Source organism: Acomys minous, assembly GCF_964271855.1.
Source record: "Acomys minous genome assembly, chromosome: 10".
Classification (NCBI taxonomy): domain Eukaryota; kingdom Metazoa; phylum Chordata; class Mammalia; order Rodentia; family Muridae; genus Acomys; species Acomys minous.
In genome coordinates, this window is record NC_140491.1 from 119323489 (window position 1) to 119339521 (window position 16033).

The following is a 16033-nucleotide window of genomic DNA, read 5'->3' on the forward strand; positions in this document are numbered from 1 at the left end:
GCATGGATATGAAAACTGGATCCATTCTTTTGTTACATCCAAGAAACAGACTTCAACATTAAGGATACACATTATCCCACAGTAAAGGGTTACAAAAAGATATTCTAAGCAAATGGACCTAAGAATCAAGCTGATGTAGTCATTTTAATTTCTAACAAAACAAACTTCAAGCCAAATCTAATCAGAAAAGATAGGAAAGGACCCTACATACTTATCAAAAGAATAATTCGCCAAGATAATATTCCAATACTTTGCTTTTTTTCCTGAATTTATTTATTTAATCTCTTTACAGCCACTCCCTTCTTTTCTGTCACACTCTCACACCCTCTTGCCCCATTTCCCCCTTTCTTTTTCCTCAGAGAAGGAGAGACGCCCCTGGGTCTCAACTCACCCTGGCAGATCAAGCTGCAGCAGGACTAAGTACATTCCTTCCCATTGAAAGCAGACAGGGCAGCCCAGCTAGGGGAAAAGGCATCCAAAGGCAGGCAACAGAGAGAACAGATCTTACTCTAATTGTTAGGGAACCCGCATGATGATCATAGCCCTCCTGACAGGTGGAAGACAGAATCTCAGTCATTTTGATGAATAAGGATATTGAACATTTTTTTAAGTGCTTTCTTGGACATTAGAGATTCTTCTCTTGAGAATTCTTTTTTTTTCTTCTAAAAATTAATTTATTCAGATTACATCTCAATTGTTATCCCATCACTTGTATCCTCCAGTTCCTCCCTCCCTCCCGCTTTCACCCAGTTCCCCTCCCCTAGGTCTGTGACAGAAGGGGACCTCCTCCCCTACCATATGGTCACAGCCTATCAAGTCTCATCTTGGTAGCCTGCTTCTCCTTCCTCTGAGTGCCACCAGGCCTCCCCACCAACGCGGAGTGGTCAAATATGGGGCACCAGAGTTCATGTCGGAGTCAGTCCCCACTTTATTTAGTTCTGCACCCATTTTTTTAAAAAACTGGGTTATTTTGTTTTTTGGCATTTATTTTTTTGAGGTTTTCAAAATATATTTTGGATATTAGCCCCTTGTTGGACGTAGGGTTGGTGAAGATCTTCTCCCAGTCTGTAGGCTGCTGTTTTGTTCTATTGACAGTGTCCTTTGCCTTTCAAAATCTTTTCAATTTCATGAGGTCCTATTTATCAATTGTTGATCTTAGAGCCTGAGCTGCTGGTGCTCTGTTCAGGAAGTTGTCTCCTGTGCCAAAGAGTTCAAGGCTCTTCCCCACTCTCTCTTCTGATAGATTTAGTGTGTCTGGTTTTGTGTTGAGATCTTTGATGCACTTTGACTTGAGATTTGTGCAATGTAGTAAGTCTGACGTATCTGAGCTCTTCTACATTCAGACATCCAGTTAGACCATGGTGAGTTGTTGAAGATACTTCTTTTTTCTGTTATTTGGTTTGACTTCTTTGTAAAAAAAAAAAAATCAGATGTCCATAGGCGCATGGGTTTATTCTGGGTCTTTGATTTGATTCTATTGATCAACCTATCTGATTCTATGCTACTATCATGTGGTTTTTATTACTAGTGCTCTGAGGTATAGCTTGAAATCAGAAATGGTGATGCCTCCAGAAGTTCTTTTATTGTGTATGATTGCTTTAGATATTCTGGATTTTTTTCCCTATGAAATTGAGAATTGCTCTTTCATGGTCTATAAAGAATTGTGCCAAAATTTTGATGGGAATTGAATTTAATTTGTAGATTGATTTTGGTAAGGTGGTCACATTTTCTATGTCAATCCCACCAATCCATGAGCGTGGGATATCTTTCCTTCCTGTAATATCTTCTTCAATTTTGTTCATTGGAGACTTGAAGTTCTTGTAATACAGGCCTTTGACTTGTTTGGTTAGAGTTACACCAAGAGGCTTTATACTATTTGTGGCTATTGTGAAGGGTGTAGTTTCCTTTATTGCCTTCTCAGTCCATTTGTTCCTTGTATACACAAGGAATACTGATTTTTATAAAAAAATTATCTTGTAGCGAGCCACTTTCCTGAAGGTGTTTATCAGCTGCAGGAGTTTTCTGGTGGAAGTTTTGGGGTCACTTATTTATACTATCATATCATCTGGAAGTAACAATACTTTGACTTCTTCCTTGCCAGTTTGTATCAGGTGTGCTTTTAAATTGGTAGTGTGAGATCTCTCTATGGAGCTCTGCTTTTAATGTCGAAGTCTGGAATATTTGGATAGTCTCTGAGCTCGGGATAAAAGGACAGACTCTTTTGTTCAGCAGGATCCCCTCTGCCTGATCTGGGGAACCCCAGGTCCCCTAAGGAGCTTCACGTAGCCCTCAGGGAAGATTACAAGGCAGACCTTTTCCTGATAAGAAACTTGTTTAGCAAGCATTTGGGGATTCCTGGAGATACCTACCTACCCTATGCTAATAAGATGGCTTGGGGCCTTGGCTTTCAACCAATAATAGCCTTTAACTGTACCTCCCTTCTTATGATAGGGTTGTTTTCTTACATGTTTATTAACAATCCCTGGTACCTCTAGCCTCAGAGAATCAAACACATTCACCCTCAAAACCCTTCCACCTGTCCAAGGTTTATAATGTCCCGATTCATGAAGTGAAGTCTTGCTTGTTCTCTCACTCCACTCCTCCACCACGACTGTCTCTCGTTATTCTGGGGAAGATTCACTGCTGGACACCCGGAGATTGACTCCTGAATCCCGCTCCTTTGCCGTGAGACTGGTGTTGACGGCCTGTGCAGTGCCCGCTGTGCCTGCGTCTCACCAGACCTCCTTCTGGCTGGTTTTGGGTGTCCGCCTGCGCCCTCTGCTCTGCTTAGCATGGAAAGTGAACAAAGGACTACAGAACTTTTGGTATCATCTCAGGCTTCTGGAACTTCTGAGTTTTCCCTGCGGCCTGATTCTAGCAGTCTCATCTTAGAAGAACCACCCGTGACACTCCCCATGAGCTCTCCAAGCTGCTCCTGAGACAGCAATGGATGCTTTGATCTTGAGGCTTCTCTGTTCCAGTCTGGAAGCGAACAGCTCCTGGACTGGCCTGCCGGACACGGAAGCTAGACCACTGCCGGATGTGGAACGGCACTCTCCGATTTCTTTCTGAAGGCACTTCGTGCTATGAACTTTCCTCTTAGCACTGCTTTCATTGTGACCCATAATTTCGGGCGTGCCTTCACTTTCATTTAATCCTAGAAAGGATTTAATTTCTTCTCTGACCCAGTGGTCATTGAGTAGACTCTGAGTAGTCATTGATTCATTTAGTTTCCACGAGTTTGTAGGCTTTCTATCTCTGTTGTTGAAGACCAACCTTTATCCATGGCGGTCTGCGAAGATGCAGGGAGTTACTCTCATTTTCTTGTGTCTGTTGAGGCTTTTGGTCAGCTTTAGAGAAGGTTTTATGAGGTGCTGAGAAGACGTTATATTTGTAGAAGGAATATATTGTGTATTGTATGGATGTAGTACCTGTCAATAATACATCTGTTGGACTATAGCTTAGGAAGGACATAGGAGGTGTGGCAGCTGGTAGGCAGAAAGGATTCTGTGAGAGAGCCATTGTGGGAGGGTCAGCTGGCAAGATCTGAGGAGAATGGATGCATGGTGTCTGAGCACATGTAACCAGCTACATGGCAGAATTAAGATTAGTATAAGTGGGATATTTTAAGTTATGACCTAGTCAGAGAAAAAGAGCCTAGTAGCTATACGGCCTAGGTATTTGTATAATATATTGAGTCTCATCAGTCATTATCTGGGAGCTTGTGTCAGGGAGAAAAACTTACAGCAACATATTGGCATACCATATGTGGAGTATAGAATATAAACTAATCTAGGAAGTTCTGTGTAGAGGTACAAAACCTCCCTGAAATCAAAACAACTTCTAGGCTCTGCCTCTGGGAAAAGAGGCCGAGAAAAGAAAAGTGGCACTTAAAAACCTCTGCTTTGCACAAACCTTAGCTGAGGCTCTGCTAAGTACTGCATGATTCCAGTGGGTCAAATAGAGAGCTAGGATTCAGCTGAGAGCTTCAAGCAGGCCTTGCTCCCGGCCTTGCTGGGTTTCTGCCCAGAGCTGGGCTGAACACAGGGCCAGCAGCAGGCAGGAACCTGCCAGGTAGACAGAGCAGTGAGGGGTCAGGTTTCCAGTGAGCATGGCCCCCAGAACCAGACAAAACACAAGACTGGTGGGGACCATAAACCACAAGTCTGAGTGAGGCATGGCATGACCTGCTGAGCAAAGGCCCAACCCTGGTTGGCACTTGAGACCAGGCAAAGTGAGGGAACACAATCCGGTCTTAGGCCAGAGTCAGGCAGAAGGCCTGTGCAAAGGAATGTGGGTATAGCCAGGCACATCAATGCATGGGAAACAGGAGCCAAAGAAACAGAAGAAACACAAACAAGGCTGAACATCTAATCAGGCAAAATTGTTTTAAAAATCATACTTTTATGCAAATGAACAAAAATCAACAAACAAACTGAACTTGTAAACAGTTAAAAAAAACAGTTTCAATAATAAAACAAAGTCTCCATAGACTTAGAGATAGTTAAAAAATAAAATAAAATAAAATTTCCATATTAAAAGATGGAAGACGTTGTAAAAGAGGGCCTTTTGACCCACTATAAATTAGTTTAGAAAAACAATTAGTTTTGACTTTGAACATACAAATAACAATATGCTCAGTAAAAATTATAATTCTGTATATCCTTTTAAAGAAAGATCAAACTAAAACAACCTTCGAGAAGGAAGAAACTGAGAGACAGATTGCTGGATAAGAGACCAGGGATTAGAAACATAATTTCAGATGAGAAAAGGGGCTTGAGGAATTAAAATATCAACCCATAGAAATACAATATATTGAACTTAAAATCCAGACTTTACTTATGGCTACATACTCACAATTCCAATGGAATTTTTCCTAAAATTCTGGGGAGGATAATTTTAAGGTTATACATTTGTTAGAGATGGTGACTGACTACCTTGGAGGTGCCTTTGCAAACTGGGGTTGATGATATGAATATCCATTGGAATATAACAGCTTTTGGGACATTATGACATGAAACCATTATGTTATGGATATATGTTGAAGTCATGGAGGACAAGAAATTATGGAGAGATCTGACAAAAATTTAAAAGAAATGTTTATAGAATAGAAGAGCGTAAAAAAGACTACACCAGGGATAGTTTAAATGCTGCTTTGTTGGTTTTTGAATATTTAAAAAGTCAATGACACAAGTAGCTTAACTGTTAAAAAAAAAAACCAACAACATTACCAAGTTCTAGAAAGGACTGCTGAATTGGATCAGCATATAAAGGTCCTAATTCCAAAATAGAAGAAAGGAGGCATGTTGCATTGGGAAGGAGATTTTTTACACTTGTTCTAACAAGAAAAGAAAAGCTATGTCCTCCATCCATATTGATGGGAATCAGATTTGACAGAGAGACACCACATGAAGATCTTGGCTACAGGCAGGAAGAAGGAAATAAAAAAGACCAAGATAGATAGTATACATGCTGACCCCTCTACTTGGGAACAGCCTTAAGGCTGGCTGAGACATGAATGCCGAGGCATAGCCAATAAATCCTCAGTGCTTAGAGTGCCATTCTTTTAAATGGCATAGATAAAAATCGGTGTTACAGTTTAGTATACACTCTGGTATGGTTTAAAAGACAGATAGATAACTTTCATCTGCTCATACAGAGAGTGGAAAATCATCTTAAACCGACCTTTGCACATCCTATACATGTTACAATTGCAGAACTGCATGTTAACTGTGAGAGCGTCTATATTTACAGGACAAAAAGGAGACAGCCTCCACTGGACTCATCCTCAATGACACTGAGACACATTTATTCCACCATTCTGCATGATCCAGCCTCAGACCCACCCAGGGGCTGTTTCATCAGAGCTTGCTTCTAGGACAGCTTCAAAGGGAGCTGCTGATCCCTATTGGTCCAGCCCTCTGGATTTCCAGACAGGACTTCATTTAAGCCTGCATTTTTTCAGCAGTTGGACACTAGTGTTGCTGCTACCTTGTTTAACCATTTCTCCCAATTTCCTTTGGGCCCTCCGAAAGGTATCCGATGACCCAAATCAGTAGGAAGCAACCTTAAGAGAGTGACGTCCCATTCCCATACGGCAGGTTAGATGATTTTGGTTGTTTAATGGTCTATGGATGTTTGTTGTCATTTAGGAGAGTTGGTTACAGGTTATTAAATAGCTTTTTTCTTCGTGTGGATCCCACAACAGCTGGAGAGGGGGCCCTCTCTGACTCTGATGCCTCCCTTTGGGTCCCATTATCCTAACTGGGCTGCCTTGTCTGGCCGCAGTGGGAGAGGATGCACCTAGCCTAGCAGTGACTTAATGTGCCAGGGTGCCTTGGTACCCAACGTGGGGAAGGAAAGGGGGAAAGGGGGAGACGGGTGTGAGGGGGCAAGGTTTAGGAACTTAGACTCAGGGATTTCTTTCTTTTCTTTTCTCTATCCTTCTTTTCTTATTAGTAGGAAAAGGGTTGAGATGAAAAAGGGGGTAATACACAAATAATATAGGAATAATAGGATCTACTCTTCAAATAGAATCTACTCTTTAACTTGGAGTTATTGTTATTCTCAAATAAGGTTGTTTTTGATACATTGGTATAAATTTTTGTATATTGATACAGAATCAGGTTAATTTTGGTATATTGGTATGGACTACTGTAAATTAATACAATTTAAGGTTAATTTTGATACACATATGTATATATGTTTCAACTCTTGCATAAAGTGTTGGACCTTGGCAACTCTTTTAATGATGCAAAGTTTACTTACATTCTTTTTAAAAGCTGCTATTACAAACTGTTTAAGATAATTAAAAAATATCCCAGTTGTCTGAGGACAACTCTGCTAGGCTCCTGTCTGCAAGCACAGCAGTTTCGTTCATAATGTCAAGTGTTGGTTCTGTCGCATAGGGTGGGTCTTGGGTTGGGCCAGGCATCGATAGTACATTCCTTCAATCTCTGCTCCACCGTCTCTGTTTTTATCCCCTCACATTTGTAGGCAGGGTGAATGTTGAGTCATAGCTTTTGTGGGAAGATTGGTGTTCCCCTCCCTCTATTAGGAGACATGTCTAGTTAGAGAGTGTCCTCTTCAGTCTCTATGGCCCCTGCTACTAGGAGTCTCTGCTAGAGTCCCCTCATATCCAAAATATAGAAAGAACTCAAGAAATTAAACACCAACAAACCAAATAAAAATTAAAAAATGGGGCACAGAGCTAAACAGAGAGTTCTCAACAGAGGAATCTTGAATGGCCAAGAAGCATGTAAAGAATGCTCAGTGTCCTTAGTCATCAGAGAAATGCAAATCAAAATGATTCTGAGATTCCATCTTACAAACGTCAGAATGGCTAAGATAAAAATTTCAAGTGACAGCACATGCTGGCAAGGATGTGGAGAAAGGGGAACACTCCTTCATTGCTGGTGGGAAAGCAAACTTGTACAACCACTTTGATCATATTCTTTAAAAAATTTTTTATTTATTATAACTTACTCAGATTACATCCTGAATGTTTCTCCTCACTTGTATCTTCCTGTTCCCACCGCCCTCCATCTTTCACCCTATTACCCTCTCCTAAACCTCAGACAGAAGGGGACCTCCTCCTCCACAATATGGCTACAGCTGGAGAGATGGCTTAGCCATTAAAGGCTAGACTCAGAACCAAAAACATTGGTTGTATTCTTAAGCTGGCCTTTATCCAACCTGGTGCTTCCTAGATGTTCCTGATGCCTAAAGGAGTTCTTGGGGAACCAGGCAAAGCCTTAGACCTGACTTTGTTCATTGTGCCCCAGGTGGGCCTGAATGTTCCTGGGGTCCACCATGCCTCCTAGGAATGAAAGGCAGAGCCATGGGCCTGACATCAGGGGACAGAAAGCAGCTCACATTTGCTGCATGTGCCCCCAGGAGGACTAGGCCAGCAGGAAATAGGCATGGAGGGGTTTAAGCTGATGTTCATGGGGTTTTGCAGGCCTCCTCAGGATGGTGGGCTATACGGCTTGGGGGACAGCATATAGCACACCTCTGCGGGTTGTGCCTCAGATGTGTGACCCAGTAGGCAGGGGACTGGTGGTGTTTGGAAGGTCTAACCTGTATGTTCCTGGGGTCCTGCAGGCCTCCTTGGGAGGGTGGGTGATGAGACTCAGGGGGAAGCTTGCAGGTCACCTCTTCTGGCTGTGCCCCAGGTAGAGCTGATTGGAAGGTAACTGGTGCTCAAGATTCTACTTCTTTTTTTTTTTTGTATTAAATATTTTTATTTTTACATATATATTTATATTATTATACATATATACAATAAACTACCTATAGTGAGAAGAACCATAACACAATCAGGAATTATATAATTGTTACATTCCTAATATTTTGGATATTTGTATTTAGCAGCCTTATTTGCATTTCCCTGCTGACTAAAGATGTTGAGCACTTCTTTAAGTGGCTTCTCATCCTTTCCAGATTTCTCTGTGGAGAGTTCTTGTTTAGCTCTATGGCCATTTTTAATGGGTTATTTTGTTTGTTTGTATTTAATTTTTTGGGTTCTTTATATATATTGGATATTAGCCCTTTGTCAATTATAGGATTGGTGAAGATCTTTTCCCAATCTGTAGACTGCTGTTTCATTCTATTGACAGTGTCTTCTGCCTTACAGAAGCTTTTCATCTGTGCCCCAACCATAGGGGCACCCAAGTTTGTAAAGGAAACGTTTCTATAGCTTAAATCATATATTGGCCCTCATAATGTGATAGTGGAGGATGCAGTACTGCACTCTCATGAGCAGATGGGTTGTCCCGACAAAAACTAAATGGAAAAATGCTGGAATTAACAAATATTATACACAAAATTGATCCAACATACTACAGAGCATTTTATCCAAAAGAATATACCTAATACTATGAATCTCATATAACTTTCTTCAAAATTGGTCACATACTAAGATATAAATCAATTCACAACAGATACAAGAAAATTGAAATAACCCCATGAATACCATGGATTATCTGGATATCAGCACTAGCAGAAAAAACCAGAAAGGTTACAAACTCATGGAAACTGAACAACTATCTACTGAATGAAAAACATGGGTGAAAATAGAAATAAAGAAAGAAATTACTTTCTAGAATTTGATGAAAATGAAAATACAACACACACAAACTCATGGGACACAATGAAAGAGGTTCTCAGAGGAAAGTTCATAACACAAAGTTCCTACATAAAAAACTAGAGAGATCTCATGCTATCAACTTAATACTGCATCTGAATGTTCTAGAAAAAAAGAAGAAATAACTCCCCAAATGAGTAGATGATAGAAAATAATCAACTCAGGACTGAACTAAACAAAATAAAAACAAAGAGACCAATACAAAGATTTAATGAAATAAAGGGTTGGTTCTTTGAGAAATTAAAAGACAGAGAAAGAGTATCCAAATTAACAAAATCATAAATGAAAAATTGGGACATAACATCAGTTACCAAGGAGATCCAGAAAATAATGAGGCTATATTTTAAAAACCTGTACTCCACCAAGTTGGAAAATCTAAAACAAATGTATAATTTTCTCAAAATTGTAAAATTTTCTCACCTACAAAAGCTAAATCAAGATCAGATAAGCAATTTAAGCAGACCTATAATCGCCAGTAAAATATAAGCAATAATTGAAAGTCTTCCAACCAAAAATAGCTTGGTGATAGACAGTTTTAGTACAGAATTCTAACAAGGTATCAAAGAGTCAATGTCAATATTTGTAAAATTATTCCACAAAACAGAAACAGAAGAAACATTACCAAATCCATTTTGTAAGGCCACAGTTACCCTGATACCCAAAACCATATAGGCTCAAAAAAGAAAGAAAATTACATACCAATCTCCCTCATAAACATAAGTGCAAAGATATTTAACAAAATGCTCACAAACCCAAGCCAAGAATATATGTATGTGTATATATATATAAAAGATCTAGCATGAACATCCTAGAGACTCAGGATCATCCAACAATTCAGCATACAAACATACAAGAGTCAGTAAATGTCATCCACCACATAAACAAACTGAAAGGGAAAAAAAAACCATTATCATCTCATTAGATGAAGAAAAAAGGCCTTTTGACAAAATCCAACACTGCTACATGATAAAAGTCCTGGAGAGATTAGAGATAAAAGGGATACACCTCAACATAACAAAAGCAAACTCAAAGAAATGCCACAAAAATCAGCAACAAGACAAGGTTGTCAACTCTCTCCATAGCTGCTCAGTTTAGTACTTGAAGTTCTAGCGAGAGCAAGAAGACAACCGAGGGAGATATAAGTTGAACAGGAAGAAGGCAAAGCATCTTTATTAGCAGATGATACGGTAGGGTAGTAAACACAAGTGACCCCAAACATTCCACCAGGGAACTCCCACAGCTCATAAACACTTTCAGTAGCTAGATATATAATTAAATAAAAAAAAATTAGTAGGTTTCCCATATACAAATGACAAACGGTCTGAGAAAGAAAGCAGATAAACAGCACCTTTCATTATAGCATCAAGTAATACAAAGTATCTTTGAGGTAACTCTAACTAAGCAAGTAAAAGATTTGTTATGATTAAAAACTTCAAGTCTTTGAAGAAAGAAATTGAGGAAGATATCATAAGATGGAAAGATTTCCGCTGCTCATGGATCTGTGGGAGTAACAATAAAAACAGCCGTCCTGTCAACAGCAATCTTTTACTTTCTTCACTTCAGTGGGGACCTTCTGGCCTTGCTTCCTTCTTGCTGGTAATCTATCCCAGGGCTTTATTTCCTCTTCAGTTTATAAAAAAACTTACTTTTCCTGACAATTTCATTTTTGAAAAAAAATTCCACTTGCTCTAGATTCATTTTTTAATTTTTTTTTTTTAAGACAAGGTTATTCTCTGTAGCAGCCCTGGCTGTCCTGTACTCTTTTTGCTGGGTTTAAAAGCATGAACCCCAACACCCGGCCTTGGTTCTAGATTCTTTGGAAGTTCCATAGTTGGTTTTTTTTTAACCTAGAGATAAGCAAATGCTACTTTGCTTCCTTTCATATTTTATGAAAGAAAAAGATCTGATTATGATCTGTTCTATTATGTCCCAGATCCCTAATAATACCCCACGCTGCTAATGGAAGAAAAGATGATGATAAGGAGGATAGATCAGTAACACACACACACACACACACACACACACACACACACACACACACACACACTTTGGAATGTAATAGAGTTAGAAAATAATTCTTGGCTCAAAATACTATTGAGATCATTTAATGTTTGTCCCTTCAGGTGGAAACCCTTGAGGCTTAAGTTCTTTGGGGACCTGGCTCTGAATTATTGTACGCTCCTAGGATAAAGTCCTTTATTCTTTACAGAATGTGAACCAATGTTAAGTTCTAGGACTCTTTCTTCATACCTAGGTCTATCAGGATGGGAAGTTTTTCATCTCCAAGTATTTATTGAGTCAGTTGTCTCAGAAAGATACCATCAAGAAGAAAGATCTGCTACCTTCTAGAAAATGAGCATTTTCTTTAAAGTGAGTGAGAGAGATGCAGAAAGGATATCCCAAAAGAAGTGAGTACACTAGTTTTGGACAATATAAAGTTTTAAAATACGATAGAGAAACAATAATGACTTGAAATGGGAAGACATGGACTCCCACACTTAAGATTTTCATATTTTACTAACAGAATTGTTAGAGTCCACAACTGGTCTATGAGACTTCTAAACCAATCTGCCCGTGTTAAAGCATAAACATGATTTAGATATGCTGGCAGGACTAGCATATTACATTCTTGAAACTCACTGAAGGATGTTCAGTGTCCGCACCATAGTCAGAAATCTACATGTGAAATAGTGCACTAGATACCTTAGCTTCATCTTTGTAAAGTGTAAGCATATTTGAAGAATAATTTTCTAACATCAGAAATAGATACATATTTATTTGTTAATTAGAAATATAACAATTTCAAAGAGAGATAGACAGTCTGCAAAAATTTCTAAAATAACATATTTGAAATGTTAGATACGAAAAGGCCATGATAATCCTTTTCTTCACTTTATGAATGGCTCAAAATAACTTACACTCAAATAATTAATAAATACACAAGAAACTTATTATGAACCTGTAGTAATCTATATAATACTTTATTCTAACTTACCTAGTAACTGAGTGGCATGGGAGTGAACAATGAGAACATAGGATGTTTCTACAATGGACAATAAATGCTCAAGAAAAGTCTAAGAAAAGTTTAACTTGACTTCAAAAGTCAAGAAAAATTTAACTGCTTAAAATACACCCACACAGCATCAGCATAATGATATCATTAAAATAGTAATAAATCATATGGATCAAGTCTTTTAAATGATCTGAAATGTGTAAAATATGTGTGGTGCCTCACATATTAATAGTCATATGGATAAAAGATTTTTCTTTGAAAGAGCAGTTTGTTGTATAAGCACATATGTTCTAGATCATACATAATGATCTAGGGGGTTTGAATAGTTGCTACTATTTATTGAGCCATGAGTTACACAAAAATACAGTCTTGAAGGTTTTACCTGTGCTAAACTATTATAAATTTATTGCTTCACTGTTCTTTTTATTTAATTTGATTTGGTAGTAGAAGTCACATATTATGATAATTGCTTTTAAAAATGTTTATGTACATATGAAAAATCATGTAAAATAAATTGTTATTTTAACTTTGCAGATGCTTAATTTTCTGTACAAATTCTATGATAATTTGCCCCCAACACTTTTCAGACACCAAGATCTCTAAGTTAGCATCTTTCCTCATCTTTTATGTGGTATAATCATTTATTGGGAGAATACAGTTGTGAGAAATTTTGACTGCCTTCTTTTTCTTCCCAGTTTGTCATCTTATATTCTTTTTTAAGAACATTGTATTTTATTCATTGTTTCTTTTTCTTTTTAAAGGATTTTTTAATTAAATATTTCCAGTTGTCTATAATAGATTTATTGATGACAATCTTCCACTGATTTCAAATATCACTTGACTAAGTTTGGTAAGTTTCAATTCTTTTTTTAAAAATATATTTTATTAATTTACTCATATTACATCTCAATTGTTATCCCATTCCCCAATTCCTTGTATCCTCCCATTCCTCCCTCCCTCCCATTTTCCTTTTACTCCCCTCCCCTATGACTGGGACTGAGGGGGACCTCCTCCCCCTGTATATGCTCATAGGGTATCAAGTCTCTTCTTGGTAGCCTGCTTTCCTTCCTCTGAGTCCCGAGTTACAATTCTTACTCTTTGACAGATCCCAACTGACGAATGGAGGAAAAGAATCAGACTGCAGTGCTGGAGTTTCTCTTCCTTGGCATCACAGATGACCTCCATCAGAAGATTGTCCTCTTCATCATGTTTTTCTTTGTTTATCTTGTTACCCTTGGGGGTAATGTGGGTGTGATCACTCTCATATGGGCAGACCCCAGGCTGCACACTCCTATGTACTTTTTCCTCAGCCACCTGTCCTTTGTAGATGCGTGCTCTTCTTCTTGTGTAGCTCCCAAGATGCTGTTTGACATTTTTGTAGAGAACAAAGCCATCTCTTTCATGGGCTGTGCAGCACAGATGTGGTTCTTTGGTCTCTTTGTGGCAACTGAGTGTCTTCTCCTGGCTGCTATGGCATATGATCGATATGCAGCCATCTGTAAGCCCTTGCTGTATACACTCATTATGTCCCAGCATGACTGTGTATTGTTGGTTATTGGGTCATATGTAATTGCTATTATAAGTACAATGACCCACACAACTTTAACCTTTTATTTACCGTTCTGTGGTCCATATATTATCAACCACTTCTTCTGTGACATTTCCCCATTGTTGTCTCTAGCATGTACAGATACTAAGATCAACAAGTTGGTACTTTTTGTCCTGGCTGGAGCAGTAGGTGTGCTCAGTGGTCTGATCATTGTGGTCTCCTATGTGTGCATCTTGCTCACAATATTGAAGATTCAGACAGCCAGCGGGAGACAAAAAGCTTTCTCAACCTGTTCCTCTCACCTGGCAGCTGTCTCTATTCTGTATGGGACTCTTTTCTTCATCTATGTTCGACCCAATGCCAGTTCCTCCCTGGATATTAATAAAGTGATCTCCTTATTTTATACTGTGGTAATCCCCATGTTGAATCCCCTCATCTATAGCTTGAGAAACAAAGAGGTGAAAGACGCATTCGGGAGAATACTGGAGCGGAAGCACTTTCTATTAGGTGCCTAAGAGAATTTTCTGTGTCGTACCTAGGTGTGGGAGGAACGTATAAGTTAAAAACCCTTGGAATGAGAGCCGAGGGCCGCTGTGCCTGATCACAGGCTATTTCACAAACTTGTGCCAGAGCTTGGTAGACACTATCTTAAAGATTTAGCATTTTTAGTCAGTTTAACTGAACATTGAAATATTTTAGATGAACTTGCATTTCCAATACACTATTACAAATAATAGTTGTTTCAAATGAAACTGAAGTTATGAAAAGTTGAAACCTTGATGAAAAATTAATACATTTCAATATTTTGGCTGAACACAATCCTAGGATCAGAAAATTCACGCAGTCTTGCTGGGTTTTTAAGGCTTGTTTTATGTGTATGGATATTTTGCCTCAGGTATGTAAGTATAACATGTGTACAGTGTCTGAAGAGTCCAAAAAATCACACAGGATCCTTGGAACTGTAGTTACAGACAGTTGTGAGCTGCCATTTGTGTGTTAGGAGTTGAAGCCAGGTTCTTTGGAAGATCAGCCAGTGCTCTTACCTGGAAGCCATCTTTCCAGTCCCCTATAGTGTTGCTTTTTGGTAAAAGAATTTGAAAGTGGCTTTCAAGATTTCTAGACTAATAATATTTTGTAAAATTTGCTACTTCTTTTTCAGCTGTCATAAAGATGATACCTGATAAAATTTTCAAATGGAATGCAAAGGGTCGCACTATCTCATTTAATTTTATAAATAATTTTTTTTTTTTTTTTTTTTTTTTTTTTTTTTTTGGTTTTTCGAGACAGGGTCTCTCTGTAGCCTTGGCTGTCCTGGACTCACTTTGTCGACCAGGCTGGCCTCGAACTCACAGTGATCCGCCCGCCTCTGCCTCCCGAGTGCTGGGATTAAAGGCATGCGCCACCACGCCCGGCCCATAAATAATTTGATCATGCCTGTTTCCTTGACTACTTTTGTTTCTGTTTGTGTCTCTGTGTATGTGTCTCTATGTCGCTGTCTCTGTCTCTGTCTCTCTGTCTCTCTGTCTGTGTCTGTGTCTGTCTGTCTGTCTGTCTCTCTCTCTCTCTCTCTCTCTCGTGTGTGTGTGTGTGTGTGTGTGTGTGTGTGTGTGTGTGTGTGTGAGTGTGAGTGTGTGTGTGTGTGTGTGCGTGTGTGTGTGAGTGTGAGTGTGTGTGTGTGTACGTGTGCGTGTGCGTGTGCGTGTGCGTGTGTGTGTGTGTGTGTGTGTGTGATGGTACACATGTGAAGTTAAGAGGACATGTTAGTCTTCACGTTGTACCTTGTTTGAAACAGGCTCTCTTGTTGTTGGTCCTTCCATACACAAGGCTAGCTGGTCTACCAGCTTCTGGGAAAATTTCTGACTCTTCCTCACATCTCGCTGTAAAATCCCAGGTGTTAAAAATGTGAGATGCACAGTGGTCTTTAGATAGGTCTTAGGGATCTGAAATCAGGTCCTTAAGTTTGTTTTATTATTTAACTGTACTCATCTCTTAGTGATCAGAATCTTGAGAACTTCTTGATAGTTTACATTCTGAAGGAGGAGCAAATAGATTTAATAACCTATAGTGTTTTTGCAAATCTGTTATGGCAGATGTTATGAAAATCATATTCAGAGTGCTTTTTTCTCATCAGTTTTTGCTAGTGTTTGTGTATTGAATGTGTGGCTCGAGACAATTCTACTTTGCCCGATATGTCCCAGAGAAGTCATAAGTTCGACACTTGTTCTACAGCAAGTCAATGAGAACATATTGTTCTGTGTAGGTAATGAAAGGAAGTAAGTTTGTTTTTGTTTTTGTTTTTTGTTTGTTTTTTGTAAGGCAAGAGTGT

General features: G+C 39.0%; 2 protein-coding genes across 9 annotated transcripts in view; both read left to right on the top strand.

Moving 5' to 3' along the window:
* Positions 1-16033, top strand: part of LOC311606779 (olfactory receptor 5G29) — a 53322-nt gene that overhangs the window by 22316 nt on the left and 14973 nt on the right. For 6 of the 8 annotated variants that reach the window (XM_084798187.1, XM_084798190.1, XM_084798191.1 and 3 more), the window contains one exon: positions 11400-11553. The exons of the other annotated variants lie outside the window; for them this stretch is intronic. The gene's annotated coding sequence lies outside the window, so the exon portion shown is untranslated. The remainder of the gene's footprint in view (positions 1-11399; positions 11554-16033) is intronic. 8 annotated transcript variants of the gene reach the window in all.
* Positions 12923-14942, top strand: LOC311606812 (olfactory receptor 5G29-like). The gene is made up of 2 exons (XM_084798222.1): positions 12923-13008; positions 13264-14942. The coding sequence occupies exon 2, from the start codon at positions 13278-13280 to the stop codon at positions 14220-14222; it is 945 nt and encodes a 314-aa protein (XP_084654348.1). The 5' UTR covers positions 12923-13008; positions 13264-13277; the 3' UTR covers positions 14223-14942.

What these genes read in the sequence shown, in the direction of transcription:
- LOC311606812 (XM_084798222.1), top strand. Translation starts at nt 13,278, where the DNA reads ATGGAGGAAAAGAATCAGACTGCAGTGCTGGAGTTTCTCTTCCTTGGC.